Source organism: Conger conger, chromosome 11 (assembly GCF_963514075.1).
Source record: "Conger conger chromosome 11, fConCon1.1, whole genome shotgun sequence".
In the NCBI taxonomy this organism is placed as follows: domain Eukaryota; kingdom Metazoa; phylum Chordata; class Actinopteri; order Anguilliformes; family Congridae; genus Conger; species Conger conger.
The window spans coordinates 46,135,204-46,153,242 of record NC_083770.1 but is presented as its reverse complement, the minus strand read 5'-3'; the positions used below and the strand labels follow the sequence as shown (position 1 = coordinate 46,153,242).

Below are 18,039 nucleotides of genomic sequence, written 5' to 3'. Positions count from 1 at the left end.
TTCTTGTGATTTTTTTCCCCCGTTTGAATTCTGTTTCGCAGGCATGCTCTGTGAGCCCAGCCCTGAATTGGCCCTGCGCAGTAACTCACAGTCACCACAAGGTGGCAGCAGCTCACAACAAGTGAGCCTTACTTTACATTACTTACGTTACGTTACAATCACTTAGCCAGAGTGTTGCAGTAGTGGGGTGTTATTCTCAGGAATACAGAAGCCTTCTCATACTACCATCTGGCTGGTAACCTTGTCCCAAATGTCCCAGTTTCTGCATTTGACTTCACCGTCCAGTTATGTTATCAGTGCTTTTAAACTGCTTTTGCTGATTACTGTGTATGTGCCCTAACTGTGGCATTTTTCACATTTATTTGCTAACTGTCATTTGCGGTAATAATGTAATAAAACAAATATATCTTAATAGTGTGTGTAACATTCCTTTTGAGATTGGTAATGCCCTGTTTTTTTCTCTGTTGCCTCTCAGGACAGCAGGATTTTAAGCCCCAGTTCTGAGTCCCGCTATGGCCTGGACCCCCAGTCCCTCCCCAGCGCTGTGAGTCTCCCTCCTCTCTCACTGTGGGACCTGGTGCCTCTCTCAGGGCACGGGCCTGTGTGTTACCTGGCTCTTCCTCTCTCTCACTGTGGGACCTGGTGCCTCTCTCAGGGAGAGTGGCTGTGTGTTACCTGGCTCTTACCCTCTCTCACTGTGGGATCAGGTGCCTCTCTCAGGGAGCGTGGCTGTGTGTTACCTGCCTCTTACCCTCTCTCACTGTGGGACCTGGTGCCTCTCTCAGGGCACAGGCCTGTGTGTTACCTGGCTCTTACCCTCTCTCACTGTGGGATCAGGTGCCTCTCTCAGGGAGCGTGGCTGTGTGTTACCTGCCTCTTACCCTCTCTCACTGTGGGACCTGGTGCCTCTCTCAGGGCACGGGCCTGTGTGTTACCTGGCTCTTCTTCTCTCTCCCGCCAGGTGCAGGGAATGGAGGACGACAGGGAGGCGTGGGAGGGGAAGCTGTTTGTGTCTGAGCCCGGCTCTCCACTGCCCCCTCTGGCCACCACTGACTTTACCGTGGAGGACAGGGGTATGATTTCACAGTGTGCAACCCCTGTATGCACACACACACACACACACACACATACATACACGCGCCCATACACACACACACACACACACACATACATACACGCGCCCATACACACACACACACACACACACACACATACATACACGCGCCCATACACACACACACACACACACACACACACACATACATACATACACGCGCCCATACACACACACACACACATACATACACGCGCCCATATACACACACACACACACACACACACACACATACGTACACGCGCCCATACACACACACACACATATACACGCGCCCATACACACACACACAGACACACACACACACACATTCAGCCCCATACACACACACACACATTCAGCCCCATACACACACACACACACACACACACATGCACGCACGCACACACACACACACACATTCAGCCTCACACACACACACACACACACACACACATTCAGCCCTGTACAGACACACACACACACACACACACACACACACACACACACACACACGCACATAAACACACATGTACTGGGATAGTGAGCTGCCTTGTGATCAGTGTAGATAACAGAATGATATGTTGCCTCTACCTCTCTTATATTATCTCTCCCTCTCTCTCCATCTCCCTCTCTCCCTCCCCCTTCCCCTCCCTCTCCCTCCCCCCCCCCCCCCCCCTCTCTCTCTCTCTCTCTCTCTCTGTTCCTAACAGGTAATGCGAGCCCCCGGTTCATGCGCTGTACCTCCTACTCTTTCCCCAGTGACGGGACAACTGCCCAACTGAGCCATCTACCCCTAGGGGTAATCTTAACCCCCTTGGCCAAGCTGGAGAAAGAAGAGGTCAGATTTGCCATATTTTTATTTTAATATGAAGAAGTTGAAATTAATTGTAGTTTGTAATCAGAGAGGAACATTAAAAAAAAAAAAAAAAAAACATTTCCCCACGATACACAAATGAATAATGGCTTTTCCCCTGCCTGTGTTGTGCTGTGCAGCGCCCTCTGCCAGTGTGCCCCGGTACTGCAGAGAGAGGGGCCGTGCCGGGCTGCAGTGGCTGTGGTGCCTACATGTGCACGTTCATGGCCTGGCAGGACTGCGGCCAGCGATTCTCCTGCCCCTTCTGCGGCAAACTCACCGAAGGTAGGGCCTCTGCGTCTCCCCTTTCCTCCTCTCCCTCAGACTCCTCAGACTCCTTTCTTTTCTTCCTCTGTTTTCCTCTTTATCTTCTGGGCCTCTCGCGGTCTGACCTCTCCGCTGCCCCCCTGTCCTGTCTCCCTCAGTGTCGTGGCAGTGTTACCAGCCCGCTGACGGGCGGGGCCGGAGGACGGACGCCGGCTGCAAGCCGGAGCTCTCCGTCGGGTCGTATGACGTCCTGGAGTTAAACACGGTCAGGACTGCGTGAAAACACATCTGTTTAAAAGGGCCGATACTTCCTAACCTGCTTAACTAGCCTTTTTGTGCGCTTCCTTTCATTATCACTGAGTTACACTTCTCTATATTTCTATAAGTTTTTGCTTTCCCTCAATACCTTTATTTATGGTTATTTTAATGTCATGTTCTGTACTGTACAGCACTTGCGCTTTATAAATTTAATGTATTAATATTAACCATGCAGGTGCGTGTGGGCATGTATTGTATTGTATTGTATTGTATTGTGCGTGCGTGTTTGCGTTTTGAGACCGTAGTGAGAGTTTGTGTGGGTGTATGTATGTGTATTGTATTGTGCGTGTAGTGAGAGTTTGTGTGTGTGTGTGTGTGAGTATGTCTATTGTATTGTGTGGATAGTGAGAGTGTGTGTGTGTATGTGTGTGTGTGTGTGTGTGGGTATGTCTGTTGTATTGTGCGGATAGTGAGAGTGTGTGTGTGTGTGTGCACAGGGCCAGGCTGCTGGGCTGCTCCTGGCGTTGGATGTCTCTCCTCCTGCAATGAAGAGTGGACACCTGGGCCTCCTCTGTCAGCAGCTACGCTCCTTTCTCTCGTCTCTTGCCAGGTAACACACACACACACAGACGCACACGCACACACGTACATACACAGACACGTACACACACACACACACATTTGCATGTGCCGCCATGTTCAGAAAACATACACACGTCACAATATGAATGAGAAAACGCATCTTTTTTCCGAAAATGTACTTGTGACGTTACTTATAAAAAGTACTTATAAAGGAGAATGGAGTGGACAAATTTTGAGTCGACAAGAATTTTGTCTTGATGGTCTCTTTTGAATTGTTTCAGAACGTTCCACAAATTTTACTTGATATGCACTAAATAAAATGTAATATTTGGTATACATATAGGTCAAAGGTTATGGCAAGGTGATGATGTAAAAGTCTTCAAGTGTAGAAATGTTTTTTTGTCATGCTGTTTATACTCACCAGCATGTGTGCCAGTACTACTTCAGTGCACAGGTAAGTCATTTGCAAACTTGCATTACGGAACATTTGTTTGTCACAGGGAGGAAGGTGGAGGCCAATCAGATCTGCGGGTGGGATTGATGACCTATGACAGCAGGCTCCACCTCTATGACCTCAGCCCCACTCTGTCCCGCCCCCACATGCTCATTTTCACTGATACTGAGGAGCTGGAACTGCCCATGTGGGAGGGGCTACTGGTGCCACTCAAGGACGCCAGATACAGCATTGACAGGTAGTGTAACAGAATATCACTTACAGACTTATAGGATATTCAATATCGTTATTCATTTATTGTAAATAATCAGGAATTTAAGGTCCAAAGTGTCGCTGAACCTTTTAACCTGACATTACCCCAGAGGGAGTTGTTCCCTGCTTAGTCTAATCAACTGTAAGTGGCGTTGGATAAAAGCGTCAGCTAAATAACTGTAATGCGACGTACGTTCAGTTTGCTGCAGCAGATTCCCCGGCTGGCGGGGGGGTCCGAGGACGCGGGCGGGTCTCAGGAGCTCCCGGTCCGGGCCGGGCTGAAGATCCTGGAGGTGAGAGACCCGGACGCCCGTCACGCCCCTGTGCGGCACGTCTCCTAGCGTGGTGCTTACTCCATGATCAGCGTGTCTCTGTCCTCACAGGCCGTGGGCTGTCCGGGGAAGGTCATCGTCTTCCACTCTGCGCCCCTGACGGAAACGGCCCTAAAGCAGAGCTCATCAGGCTTCTTCAGCTCCAGCAAGCCAAAGGTCTGTGTGTGTGCTCTTACTGTTCTGGACCCATTACATACTCATTACATTATTGGCATTTTGGCAGACGCTCTTATCCAGAGTGACGTACAGTTGATTAGACTAAGCGGGAGACAATCCTCCCCTGGAGCAATGCAGGGTTAAGGGCCTTGCTCAAGGGCCCGACGGCTGTGCGGATCTTGTTGTGGCTACACCGGGATTAGAACCACCGACCTTGCGTGTCCCTTAACCACTACGCTACAGGCCGCCCCCATACTCTACGCAAGGCACACGCACAGCGAGGCAACGGGCAGTACACGGGGTGTTTCTCACATTCTTGGGTAGCGAAATGTTACAAAATTTTGTAATGTGACGCAGAAATACTGTTCACTACAAACGACAAACGAAGAAGTAATCATTTCCGCTCCAAGGTCACTCACTGTGACCAGATTATCCGAGGCTGCCACCTAGTGGAGCTAAAAGAAGCCGGTATACACACATAGTACAGAGAGCTTACATACATCCCGAATCTGTGTTGTTGTTTGTGTTCCTTGCATAGAGTATGTAACAGTCCAGAGGGCAGTTGAAATAATAATAAAAAATACACAGTTTGAGAAACAAAATTATTTTCCTTTTTTCTAGTCCCTGTTCCAACCTTCCGAGCCTTCCACGTCATTGGCTAAGGAGTGCGCCAATCAAGGCTGCAGCGTGCACCTCTTCCTGTTCTCCCAGCAGGATGTGGGCGGTGCCTGGCCTGGGCACACCCCGTATATGACAGGGGGAGGAGTCTACAGTTATGACAGTCTTCAGGTGTGCCTCTCAATTCGTACATTTAGGTTCGCGGCGGGCGTGAAGGCAGAACATATCTTTTTAAAAGTAAAAAAGTGGCTTTCCTCTTGCTTGTCTCTCCCTTAGTCGAAGGTGGAGAGAGCGCAGCTGAGCTGTGATCTGCAGAGGTGTGTGGAGACGGAGACGGCCTTCAAGGCCCAGCTCAGAGTGTTTGTCAGCAAAGGTACGGAGGAAGAAAGAAGAGATCTCTGTACTTGTGGGGTGATTGGGCTGTTCTGCTGAATGTGGACTGAAGCGCGATGCGTTTGGGTTGTGTTGCAGGCCTGAGCGTGTCTGGTTTTTATGGCACGTTTAACCCCGGACCTAGCCCCGCCCACATCTCCTTGGCTGCTCTTGATTGGCGCACGGCCCTGGCAGTCCAGTTCGTTCACTGTGGCCCATTGGATGAGCAGAGAGGCGTGGTCATTCAGGTGGGGCTGAGGCTGGACCGCCCATCCAATCGCCGGACTTGTACTGTACTCTATTAGATTATTTGATTTTACAGGGACCATGCCCATCACAACTGATGTACCAGAGTTAGCTCCATAGCTAATGTTTATCTGCAGTCCCTGGGCAGGGAAACATTCAAATACAAATTGCAACACTACTACAGTTTTTATTTTTATAAATACAGCTAGGAAAATAAATAAATAAATAAATATATATATATATATATATATATATATATATATATATATATATATAATGTATTATTACGCCAGAACAATCCATTTGATTGATTACACTAAGCAGGCACAGGTCCAAATTAGACATAGCTAGCATATCTGACTTGCCTTGAGACATTTTTTCAGTCAAGCAACAAAACGACAGCACTGCTTCTGTGACGTTGACTAACACTGAAAAACAGTGGATGGTGTTCGAGGTACCCATATGTCACACCTTTCCAGTGTTTTATTTCAGGTCCCGATATCCATAGATGTTTGTGTGCCTTTCAGTATCAAAAATAATCTCTATCCAGTTTTACATGAGCTTCACCTAGACCCCGGGGCCTCCCCCCTCGCCTGCTGTTTCAGGCGGCCCTGTCCTACACCAGCGCCCGGGGGGAGAGGAGGACCCGGGTGCACAGCCTGACCCTGCCCTGCTCACGCCCCCTGCTGGACACCTTCCGCACCTGCCAGACCCACACGCTGCTCACCTTCTACTGCAAGAAAGGTAACGGCCGTCTGTCAAAGGAGGACGTGGAGCGTAAAAGGCCCAATAACTATAACTACATCTATAAATACATCGTTTTTAAAAATCATTTTTACTCCAGTGGATTTTCAGGTTTGTTGGGATCACATTCAGAGTGATTGACTGATATTAACTATATTCACAAGGCTTCACAAATGGACGTTATCGTTTATCAGTGTCGATGCTCACATCGTTGCGGTTATAGTTATAATAACTCTTGGTGTGGACAAGCCTTAATGGTGAGATATATGAAGCCTGTTTCACAAAACAGGATGACTGAGTTAGCCAGATACTGTAACTGCTCTGAGTAAACTTCAGTCCAGATTTGGACAGGGTCTGGCTTTTCCAGCTGACTGTAATTCTGCTGTGTGGAACAGGCCCCAGGGTCTGTAACTGGGAGGTTGTAGGTTTGGTTCTAAGGTGGAGCCCTGCGGTTGTACCCTCGAAACAAGGTACATAACCCAAATGCCATCAGTAAACATCCATCTTTAATAATGGATTATTAAAAAAATGTAATTGCGTAGGTCACTCTGGATTAGAGCATCTGCCTAATGCTTAAAAAATAAAATAAAAAATGTTAAAATGCAGACAAGCTGATTAGGGCTGGTGAACCTTTTATGGGAATTGGATTTTAATTTTGATCCAGCTTTACACAATGTAATGAGTGTACTTGGAATATGATGACCATAGTACATCCAAAGCCCGGGTGACTGGTGGAATTTATCGAGTATTTAAGATGGCCAAGGTCTCTCATTAGATGCCCGTCTCTGTGTTATGATCCTCCAGACGGATCCATTGTATGAGGCCCTAATGGAGTACAGTAATAGTGTGCTGTGGTCAGTGTTCTGTAACGGCCCTCGTCTCTGTGCTGCAGTGTACAGCGCGGTGCTGGAGCGCCCCCTACAGGACGTGCGCGAGGAGCTGCAGGCTGAAGTGACCCAGTTGCTGGCCTCTTACCGCAAACACTGCAGCTCCACTGCGGTATCTCCAGGCCAGGTGAGAGAGGGAGAGGGAGAGGGAGGGTGTGGGGGGAGTGGGAGAGAGAGGGAGGGTGTGGGGGGAGTGGGAGAGAGAGGGAGGGAGCGGGGGGAGGGGGAGGGAGGGAGAGGGGGGAGGGGGAGGGAGGGAGGGGGAGAGGGAGAGAGGGAGGGCTGGCTGGGAGAGGGATAGAGAGAGAGAGAGAGGGAGAGGGAGGGAGGGAGGGAGGGAGGGAGGGAGGGCTGGCTGAGAGACAGATAGAGAGAAAAAAGATCTGTGGTGTCGGTATGAGAGATGGACAGAATGATAAAATAAAGGATGACTTTGTATTTCATGTATTTCACAGATATACAGACTTCTGTGTCACTTACTCTGGAATGACTACTTTGTAGTCAGTACATGTAAATATGAGCGGGTTCCTTAGTAATACCTCTATGCTGTCAGTAAGATGTAAAACTGTAAACCACTCGCTCAAATCCTCATCTACATTTGAACCTTTGAACATTTCGCCCTACATTTACATTTAGTCATGGAGACAGGTTCCCCAGCAGCACAGAGCAGTGGTACAAAAAGCCCTTTGGCTGTTGCAGCCGTGATTTATTATTGATGGGCTCCGCCGTTGCTCGAGTGCTGACCCGTACGCTGTGTTCAGCTGGTGCTGCCCCAGTTCCTGAAGGCCCTGCCGGTCTACGTGAACAGCCTGCGCAAGAGCGCCGTGCTGCTGCCGGGCGTGCGCAGCTCCGTGTCCCAGCGGCTGCGTCTGCGCAGTCAGCTGCTCAGCCTGGACCTCCGGCACACGGCCTCCCACTTCTACCCGCTGCTTCTGCCCCTGGTGAGGAGAGACCCGCAACTGCCTGTGCACCTTTAACCGCATTACACGCTGTTGTGGATTTAATTTAGTCATTTGTATATTCCCTCTGCTTTACTTTCAATTAATTTACTTTAGTTTTACAGGGAACAGTGCACACTGACAGCGCAAATATTTCAGTAAATGTGCCATATTTACCGACGTCATGTGCCAACATGGCTCATTTTCCACAGCAGTCAGGGCAGCTAGGGTGAATTCAGGTACTTTGGGACACTTTGGGACACTTATTTGTAAATTCAGTTTTAATGAGGCAGTGAGGAAAGGCTCAGAAATGGAAGTGTTCCAAATTACCTGAATTCACCCTACATGAAAAAATAATATATAAATAAAAAGGAAGTAATTTTCATTCATTTCCCCCACCTGTGCAACTACCCATGCTCAGCCAATGAGCAGTGAGTCAGTGAGCGCGCTCAGTGCGATGGAGAGGGCGCGCTGCACTGCCAGCAGTCTGGACCCAGGCAGGCTGTACCTGGCCCACTGCTCCCTGTCCCTGCTCCTGTGGGTTGGGCTGTGCGTCCCCTCCCAAACCCTCCTGCAGCTCTTCAACACCACCTCCTTCTCCCTTCTGCCCTCTGGGAACGTGAGTGTGCGCCTCTGTGCGGTAAAGTCCGTTTCAATCCAGGAAGTGAATCCAGATTTAACCCTTTCGATCCATACGGCACTCTCGACCTTCCACATTTTCAACCCGACAAAATGGCTGCTATATACTGTTGTTTTGAGCCCCTATTAAAACCCTACTGAACTTTCTCAGTTTTCTCAACCAAAACCAAAACCCCTTGGGATTTGGGTGGAGCCATTTCATATTGGGCTTGGCACTGCAAGGGTTAACTGAACAACTGTCATGGAATTCTATGGGGATTTTTCAGTTGGTCAAATTCAGTTGGATTTCCTGAATTGATTGAACTGAAATGACATTGATCCGGATGCTACAGAGCGCAGAGGGAGGCAGCGAGACATTATTTCTGTGTTGTGGGAGGACGTAAAGGGGAAAATGTCCAGTAGGGAGGACTGGAGTATCACTGGCATTGGAATGACTCTTAGCCTGTGGATCTGTGAAATGTGTGCTGTGTCTGTGGTGGTCCCCTGCAGCTCTGTCTGCCTGTGCTGGAGAACCCCCTATCTGTGGCAGTGAGGAGACTCGTGCACAGCCTGCAGTCAGATGCACCCTACACACTCACGGTGAGTCTCCTGCAAGGACACGACCCCTAGACACACACACACACACACACACACATGCACACACGCTGCCACCAGCGGATGCACAAAAATACAGCGTTTTTGCAGGTAAACTTATTATTATTACAATATTTACCATTTTCATGTGAATGAAATGTGAGGTTTTTGCACAGCAGATGAGCCTGTATTGTATTGCTCAGTCTTATGTAAATGTCTGGATAACATGGATAAACAACAATCATCCCATCATGTAATGTTGTGTTTGTGCATATGATGGAGACCAGTTTTCTAACACGGTCCCTCCTCAGTTGTGTTTCTGTATATATGAGACAGACCGGTTTTCTAACACAACCCCTCCTCAGTTGTGTTTATGCATATATGAGACAGACCGGTTTTCTAACACGGTCCCTTCTCAGCTGCAGGTAGTGAAACAGGGAGACAGCAGTGAAGAGGCACTTCAGCACCTCCTGGTGGAGGACAAGAGCCCCAACGGTGGGGCATCGTACGCCGACTTCCTCTACCACTTGCACGTCAACTCACTGCGTCTCTTGGTGTGACTCCGTGCCCGTCTTGCACTGTTAATTATTGAGGTTACCCTGAAGCCCTCCATTTTCCCACAGTTCAGACACTCGGGCCCTCCTACAGGTTCTCCCCTCCGTCCCCTGATCTCTGTCAGGTTTTGAACCTGCTGTGGCCGCCTCCGATCCACATACAAAATGGATGCAGTGGTAGGACTGTTACAGAATTGCTGTTCATACCAGGACAGCACAAACCATGTACACATACCAAGCAATAAAGAATACGGTGTTCCGGTTTTCCATCGTCAAGACTGCAGATTTTTTATTTGTCATATCTGAAATTAGTACATGGTTGTGATTTGCATTAATGATGCTGCATGTTATGTGTGATTAGATACTCAAAGGACAAACTGAAAGCTGTAATACCCATCTCTATTTTCCCCCCAGTTTATTGGCATATAGATATCTTTATTTGGGATTATTTACATTTAGGGAGTGTTTAAAAAGTAGTAATCTGCTCTGATTCTAGTTTGTTTTATACACAAATGAAAGTTTTTGTAATAAATTACTCATAAAAGAAGCCCGGCGCATTTCCTCAGAACGTTTATTCACCTGTGAGGACCATTGGTCCTGTCCACACTATGAAAAAGACAATCAACTGCCCCAACAGCCATTCTTTACACCACCCAAGCCTCAGTGCTGCAGAAAGGGCTGATACAGATGAAAATATTGTGCCTCTCTTTCGAAGATACTTTTTTTTTTTTTTTTTTTTTACATAGGAAATCAATGTTCTCGGAGTTCCTCTTTGTGGCCATGTTCAGACAGAACACTACCAATGGCCGGATCCACCACAAACCTGAGACACAGGCGTTACTGCGAATCTTGCATCTTTCAAAATCAAACACGGTCCAATTACTCACACTTATTCACATATACGTTAATTCACGAGCCCATGTGAATTAACCAACTTGTCCTTTTTTTGAGTTTTGGAGGCTCTCCCGGGTCTACGAATTCAGGCAGTGTTGGCACGTGCGCTCATATGTACTTGTACACCACTTTTTCCCCCACAGTCTGTATCTCCAGTTTTACGGGGCACTTGTAGAAGTACGAGAGCAGCGTCTCGGTGTAGCCGATGAGGAAGTAAACCCTTCTCGGGTGCAGCTTCTGGTTCAGGAAGGCGCACACCACCAGTATGTTCCCCCGGCGCTTGATGACCAGCTCGTTTGTCAGACAGTTGATGAACGTGCCGTACATGAAGCGCCGGATAAAGACATCCTCCACGATCCGGTCCGCCGCGCCGCTCTCCCCATCCAGATTACCTGCCGAGACAGAGACAGATCCCCCACCCCCCCTTAGAGACCCAAAAGAACAGGCTGGCCTAGTTTTCAGACTGCGTTGCTGTGTTGATTTTTTTTTTTTTCATACCAAGATGATGAAAGTCATGTTATAAAACTCAGTTGTAAAGTATTTAAGGAAACGTTGGCTAACGTGTGGTTCGGTACAGTATGCACTCATTTGTTTTTCCAGTAAGGATTCAGTTCAATCCGGGATTCTTTCACCATAATTGTGTGTGTGTGTGTGTGTGTGTGTGTGTGTGTGTGTGACCACGACTCACTGGTGTGCTGTGATAACCAGCCCTTGCGGTGTGCGATGTGATGCGGGTGTAACGCCCGTTCGTAAGTCAGGGGCTTCTCTCCTTTGCCCACCCGGATGCGTGCTGCGCGGTTCTGCAAACAGAGGATGGATTATGAATGTTCAAAGCAGGTTATGACTGCAAACAAAGTACCGCACAATTTCTGGGTGTAAAACTGAAGATTATTCCGTAAAATGTCAACAATCACGATGAATTCCAAATGATATACAGCGCCGTTTTGTACTGAAGTACAGTAGCCTGGCAGCGAGAGGGGGCAGTAGTACCTTGCAGCAGACAGCGGTTGAATGGAACCCCCGTGGTCCTACCCAGGCCAACGCGTTCTAAGAAAAGACAGAAACGGACATAACGCATCAAGTTTCAACTGACCACAAATCAATTATACGAAAGGGCTTTTGTCGCAACACACTGTGAATTAAAACATCACTAAGCTACCTGGCTAGCTAGCTGGTAGTTATGCGTAATGAAAAAGGTATCCCAGCTAACTAGCTAACCTAGCTACTTCAGGCTAACTACTCCATTAAAGTAACAGGTACAAGAACTGAGATATACAGTCGGTTTACTGTGTGCAATACAACTGGAGTTTTATAGTTTTCTAAGGTAATAATTGTACATTACCAACATAACCGACGACCAGGACTTCAAGGACGATGCCATTTTGAAACGCACGTCGTCTTGTTCAGCGCGACCTGCGGCGAGCACATATGACGTTTCTCTTTTGGGGGGGGCACTTTTCGTAGTTACACAGAGCTATAATTGTAATAATAATAATTTGTATGCAACCATTTAATACAATGATATGATTTCAGCAGCCCCCCGGAGTTTACATAAGTTGCATCTAGTGCAACATTTAGGACAAAGTGAATATAGCGTACTAATTTCTTTGCAACGTACAACATCGATTTAGTGTACTACCAACTTAACTATTTCGCGTTATAAATAATAATGTGTTTTACGTGTGATTTAAAAAAAAAAATCAAGAATGTATTAACTGAATTTTATTTTTAATAGCCATGGATTTGTTTCCACACGGTCCTTAAATATGAGCACCAACACTTGGTCCCCGGCTTGTTCGTCAGTTAGGTGCACATACATAACTGCATTTCGTTTTTAATACTGGGTGGTATACGTGGATTGATTAGAATATTTGGGTTAACGTGGTTCACACAGCAATTCTTAACAGGATTCGGTACTGGATGTATTGCTTGCGATAGGTTTCCACAGACTTATTTCCCCCAGGCATTTAAGCAGTTTGATCAGGTAGCATCACTGGACAGAGAAAGGACCGCACAGGTGGCAGAACTGAGACGGAGAGAGAGAGAGGGCTGCAAGGATGGCTCTCCCTGTTATCGGGGAGGTAGTGGTACAGCCTTCTTCTTCTTCTTCTTTTGGTTTGGCAGACTATGTGCGGTCAGCGCATTGCTGCCTCCAACCGATCTGGAGAAGCCCTGCTCCAATTTAGCACCATCCAGTTTTATATCCTGTAGTAGCTGGATAACGTTTTCTTACACCACACTCTGTTGATCTCCTTCTCCCAATATGGAATTGATCTATGCCCATATCAGCCAGCTCTTTAAATAAAGTCCTCCTCTCCTCTTCATACATCTTACAGGGCAGCAATACATGCGGCACTGTCTCTACCTCTCCACAGCCAGAGAGGAAATGTCAATTTTGGTATTTGTAAAACAACTTTAAAAAGTGGCTTTTGCTTTTGGGTTGGCACATTTTCAAGCAAATACTGTCAGAGACAATTACAGCAGAGCCTTGGACTGCAATGATGTGGGGGTCTGTGAGTTTGTCCGTGCTGTAGTCTAATGTAATGTAATGTAATGTAATGTGCTAACATCATCAAGGCCAAGCAGGTATGCTAAGACTTAGATCCCAGCCAAAACCTCTTCCAGTTAATACTTTGGCCTGTCCGACCGACTGCGCTTCCAAACGCAACTCTCCTAATGCTCTTTTGTTCGTGCTCCAGGTTAGCACTTTAGCTCACTGAATGGAGGGATGGGCCAGCTTAGATTTGCAGATGCTGATGGCTGCAAATGCAGTTCTTCCCCCTGCATGTTGTGGGGCAGGTCTTGGTGATTTTGCAGCCAGGCAGGGTGTGCGTGGCTCTCTCTCTCTCTCTCTCTCTCTCTCTCTCTCTCTCCTGATCAACACGGAGAACTCGCTACATCCTGTACAAGTACATTCTGAAGTATACAATTACAAATACTAGAAATATAATTAAAAGTTTATATGAAGTATGTTTGGTATACAGTTGTTGCACGTCGGAAAGCACACTGCTCAGTCACTGTCCGCAGGCCAAATGGAAAGGCCGTTTTGAGACTGAAACCAACGATTTTCAGAATATACTGCATTCCGATTTAATGACTGTCTCTCTCTCTCTGAGTATTTAATATTGGACGCATTTCAAAATTGCATCTTAAAATTGAATACATAGTCACAGCCCTGGCAATGAAAAGCAACAGCGCCAAGCTTCTCCTGCTGCTACAGAGTGTGCATTCGTCAGCACCCACATACTTCACGTATTTCACTGATCTTTGCTTGTGATTCTACACACGGTTATTGCTAAACGCCCACCACAGTCAAACAATACGTGTGTGTTTCTCTGCTCAGATTGGGAGGAAATAAATGTGCTTCTAGTTACCTCACACAGAAAAGAGCAATTCTGGTAAATTCAATATTCCACACAGTAGATAAGTCACACATGAAACACATAAAACACAAAACTACGTAGGTGGTAGTCGTCATCGCAGTTATAAATACAATTTAAATGGTTACAATAGTTTTGTTAAGACACGGCAGATGTTTCTCTGTAATTGCGGGGTGGTGTGGTGTGGTGGAGTAGGCCACACACACAGTGGTCCTTCAAACGTGGTTATTTTTGAAGCTGGGTCAGTTGAAATGTTCCTGGGGCAAGCAGAACAATAACCTAGTAGCGCTAGCGCATTGAGGCAGTAGAAAAAATACTTATTGTTGAGCCTTGGATTGAGAAATGAGAATAACTGCAAGTACTGTACGTCAGTGTCTCATACGCCAGCTCCCCTGAGTTTGCTAATCATATGATTGGAGTTGATGACTGTTTGCTGGCTCTTAGACAGGTAGTTTTTTGTTTCAAGGATATCCATTGTGGATATCTACATGTGGATACATTAACGTGACTTTATAATGAACTTGATGGACGTTTAAAAAAAAATATATATATATATATATATTTGTGGTTTTAATGCCATACCTGCTAAATCTGACCAAGTAAATAATTTTTTTTTAAATCCTCTACGCTAGTGTTCTCCCAAATGTAGCTGTGTATAAATTTCAGTGTGAAATAAATAATTGCTAGTAGTTGAGAAGGCTGACAAGTGTGCACTTCCACATCCGCACGTACGCACGCACGCAGACACACAAACTATAGCCTGTCAAATACCTATTTGGTTATGCTGGTCATTGTAGGTACCCCATGAAACCACTAGGGGGCACTACTGCAGGTAGTCCGTGTAACAACCATGTGTCCTGTATTTGTGTGTGAGTATATGACGGCTTGTCTGCTCGCAGAATACCTGAAAAGCCCATGGATAGATTTTGAGACGTGGTGCAATAAATTAGCCTTGCTCAAAAGTAAGATTTAAAATTTAAAATTTCTAAAGCGCTTCACAGAGTTGGCTGTGTTGTCAATAGAATTGAAGAGGAAAAACCTCAATCAAAACGGGAGATGTGGAAATAGCAATACAACTGTGATGTTTCCCCACTCTTTCTCATAATTTGGCCCATAATATCATACATATTCAATGGGATGTAATTTGAAATGACAACACCATACATTATAGTTCCAGACATAGAGTTCTCATAATTTGTCAGTTATGGGCATTTAAAATAATGTTGTTGTTTTTCTTTCAGTGGTGGACCAACCGGTGTTTTTTTTCCTGTGATGTTTTATTCGGCTTAATCACCTGTGTTTATGTACGCAGTCTTCCTCGAGTCCAAAACGTTACTTTGAATCGATTTCTGCTAGTCCCCTAAAGGAAATAAAGTACGTAGCCTGCAAATTAAATAATGAGCGTTGTTGAACCAGTGCCCACGCATGCATTGATATGGATCGACCAATAGGTGGCGACGATGAGCCTATGCTAGGTGCGCTTGCACGCATTGAGAAAGTGCACGACACAGTAGGTTGGGATAGAGGGGGAGAGACGCAGGCAGTCCGCTAGCTCGCTAGCAAAACCTCTCCTTTACTCGAATACATATCTGCTGCTGTTTGTGACGACTCATAACATCGGCAGCAAAACCCGAGAACGCCTCTGTAGAAATTAAGTCATATTTGGTAGAGTGGAAGTCAACGTGCCGAAACAGTGACACAACCCAGACCCGAGATAAGACGGCGACATGGCTACGACAACCTGTACACGATTTACGGACGAGTACCAGCTATATGAAGAGCTTGGAAAGTAAGATGTTGTTATTTAACGTTATATGCTATAACGTGACCGTTAGATATCAATTTTGCTGTTGTGTTTTGATGGTTCTTATTCAGGAATTTTGCGTATATGCAAATGTGTGTCCGTTTTGTTGGGTGACAGATGACAGCACATTGCAACTGATACATTTTACACAGCAATCCCGCTCGCTAGCTCGCTTGCTCCCGTCCTCCAGTCTAAAGCTAGCAGCCGCACACCCACACACATACACACGCAAGATAGCTACAGCAATCGAAGCAAATAGTGTATTTCCAAAATTGAAAGCTAACGGTACAGCTACGCCCTTCTCTGATCGCCAGCTATTTGGCTCTTCGGCCCCTTCTGCACAGCAGCTAGCAGGGGACTGACATTTTGAGCTGTCAGAAATCGGGGCGGCTGTTTGGTGTCTGTAATCTGTGTCTGTGGTGGAACATGCCTGCTGCCTGACGTCAGGGAAGTATTTTGTTCGCCTCCCCCTCCCCTCGGTTTATATTGCGCTGCTTTGCCTTGTTTTCTGTTTAATTATTAATTTTGCCCGCGATGCAACTCAGCTGACTGTAGTCCGCTTCTATTAAGCATAATTCCTGCTCCTTATATACACTTGTGTGTGTGTGTGTTCGGGGGAGATTTATTTCCAGTTCCAGTTTAATCTACTAATGCTGACATTGCTACACTGCTATTGAACCTCATGCAGCTAGCCGATATTGCGTGGACATCTTGGGCCGTGGAAGGATGATGAAGCCTACCTCACGAGAGAAGCGCTCGCTTGGCTGCGCGTTTATGTAGGCTACCGCTGCGCTTCATGAAAAAAAAAAAAAAAACCGAACATAGTAAATGACGTGATAGCTGATAGGTAGCACGCTTTGCAATTTGACTGAAACTTTTTGAGACGATACGGCTCGCACAGCGCTGTTCCAGGTTGTTGTCGTCGTTTGGTCTGCTTTCTATGCGCTAACCGAATATTGGCACAATATCATTTTTTTTGTTTTGTTCGCAGTGCTCGTCACTTTGTGTGTTCACGCTGAAATCTCGGTTTCTAGATGCAAATCGACAGGCGTTAGATTAGACACTTTTCCACAGCGAATTATTAAAGTGAAAGACGGCTCGTTGTGTTCGATCTTGCTCCGCATTATTCTCGCCCGTTCCTCCTCACCCTGCTGATGAAGAGCGCCATGTGCAAATGAGTATCGAGCCAAACATGCCGCAACAGGGTTTCTAAAGCCAGAATAAAACCCTACCTATTTTCACTGAATTTATATAACAGTAATTTAGAAACCTGCATTTTACTGGAGCACACACACACACACTCACACCTAAATAATTCATATTGAATGATACAACTATTCAATTCAGAATTTTCTAATGCTCAATTTCCAAAAAAACAATTCAATGTTCTTTGTATAGTGCTTTTTTGACTGTCACACAAAAAAGGACAAAACAAACGGCCTCCAAATATTAAGCACGAAGTAAGAGATAAATAATAAAATGAATAGGTGCTGAGTGCGGTTTGCTGACTGGTGGTGTGACATTGGGTTATGCAAATTACGTTTTGCCATACTTTATTCAGAAATGGACAGACTTTCCTTTCTAATGAGTGGGACATATGTATATGTGGGTTATATGTGGGCACCAGTTTATCTCCACCATGTGACCTGCCGGGATTTAAACTTGCATTTCATTGGTTATCCTCCAGGGGTCCCCATAGGCATTCCCAACGGCGCAGTTAAATTACTAATTGCACAATTGAGTTTCTAAATGAGCCATTTATACATAAAAAAAAAAAAAGAAAAAGAGAATGAGTTGGAATGTGAATATGGACGGAAGTTTAAATGCTATGAAAAGCCTGTCTTTAAGCCAGCGGTCCTCGGTCCTGGTCACACAGAGCTGCGGAATCTGCTTGCTTCCACAGCAATTGATCAGTTTAAGCTGTTGATTACCCCATTAGCTCAGGTCACCTGGTTTGTTGGGTCTGAATTGGTCACTGATCTTGGGAAAAAACAGTGCATGTGGCCCTAGGTCCAAGATCAAGTACCACAGCAGTCAAATGAAAAAAGCATCCATAAAAATATCCATGGCGTGTCCAGTTTTATCCAAAAAGGACCAGTTTGTGGTTGCAGATTTTTGTTTTAGCCCAGCACGAATTACA

The 18,039-nt window shown here is 46.2% G+C and overlaps 3 protein-coding genes across 16 annotated transcripts in view; 2 read left to right on the top strand and 1 right to left on the bottom strand.

The window, feature by feature from the left end:
* Nucleotides 1–43: 43 nt before the first annotated feature.
* Nucleotides 44–10,097, top strand: si:dkey-13n15.2 (protein transport protein Sec24C). The gene is made up of 19 exons (XM_061260572.1): nt 44–121; nt 476–544; nt 962–1,073; nt 1,807–1,934; nt 2,090–2,234; nt 2,375–2,481; nt 2,972–3,084; nt 3,557–3,748; nt 3,962–4,055; nt 4,146–4,250; nt 4,872–5,039; nt 5,145–5,241; nt 5,340–5,488; nt 6,092–6,230; nt 7,123–7,244; nt 7,879–8,058; nt 8,477–8,674; nt 9,184–9,273; nt 9,687–10,097. Exons 1-19 carry the CDS (start codon nt 44–46, stop codon nt 9,825–9,827), a joined length of 2,427 nt encoding a protein of 808 aa, XP_061116556.1. The 3' UTR covers nt 9,828–10,097.
* A 278-nt stretch (nt 10,098–10,375) lies between these two features.
* mrps24 (mitochondrial ribosomal protein S24) lies at nt 10,376–12,160 on the bottom strand. Its single transcript, XM_061260574.1, has 4 exons — nt 12,058–12,160; nt 11,706–11,762; nt 11,404–11,515; nt 10,376–11,107 (listed from the first exon to the last, which is right to left on the bottom strand). Exons 1-4 carry the CDS (start codon nt 12,094–12,096, stop codon nt 10,824–10,826), a joined length of 492 nt encoding a protein of 163 aa, XP_061116558.1. The 5' UTR covers nt 12,097–12,160; the 3' UTR covers nt 10,376–10,823.
* A 3,455-nt stretch (nt 12,161–15,615) lies between these two features.
* The window catches only part of camk2b1 (calcium/calmodulin-dependent protein kinase (CaM kinase) II beta 1), a 78,427-nt gene continuing 76,003 nt past the window's right edge, over nt 15,616–18,039 (top strand). For all 14 annotated transcript variants that reach the window (XM_061259974.1, XM_061259972.1, XM_061259970.1 and 11 more), the window contains exon 1: nt 15,616–15,884. In XM_061259974.1, coding sequence (XP_061115958.1) covers nt 15,823–15,884 — 62 coding nt within the window. In that variant the 5' untranslated portion in view covers nt 15,616–15,822. The remainder of the gene's footprint in view (nt 15,885–18,039) is intronic.

Coding starts and splice junctions, on each gene's coding strand:
- si:dkey-13n15.2 (XM_061260572.1), top strand. CDS start 44: ATGCTCTGTGAGCCCAGCCCTGAATTGGCCCTGCGCAGTAACTCACAG. Junction 3,749..3,961: donor GCCAGATACAGCATTGACAG/GTAGTGTAACAG, acceptor ACGTACGTTCAG/TTTGCTGCAGCAGATTCCCC. Junction 9,274..9,686: donor ATGCACCCTACACACTCACG/GTGAGTCTCCTG, acceptor GTCCCTTCTCAG/CTGCAGGTAGTGAAACAGGG.
- mrps24 (XM_061260574.1), bottom strand. CDS start 12,096: ATGGCATCGTCCTTGAAGTCCTGGTCGTCGGTTATGTTG. Junction 11,516..11,705: donor CAACCGCTGTCTGCTGCAAG/GTACTACTGCCC, acceptor CTCTGTTTGCAG/AACCGCGCAGCACGCATCCG. Junction 11,108..11,403: donor CTGGTTATCACAGCACACCA/GTGAGTCGTGGT, acceptor CTGTCTCGGCAG/GTAATCTGGATGGGGAGAGC.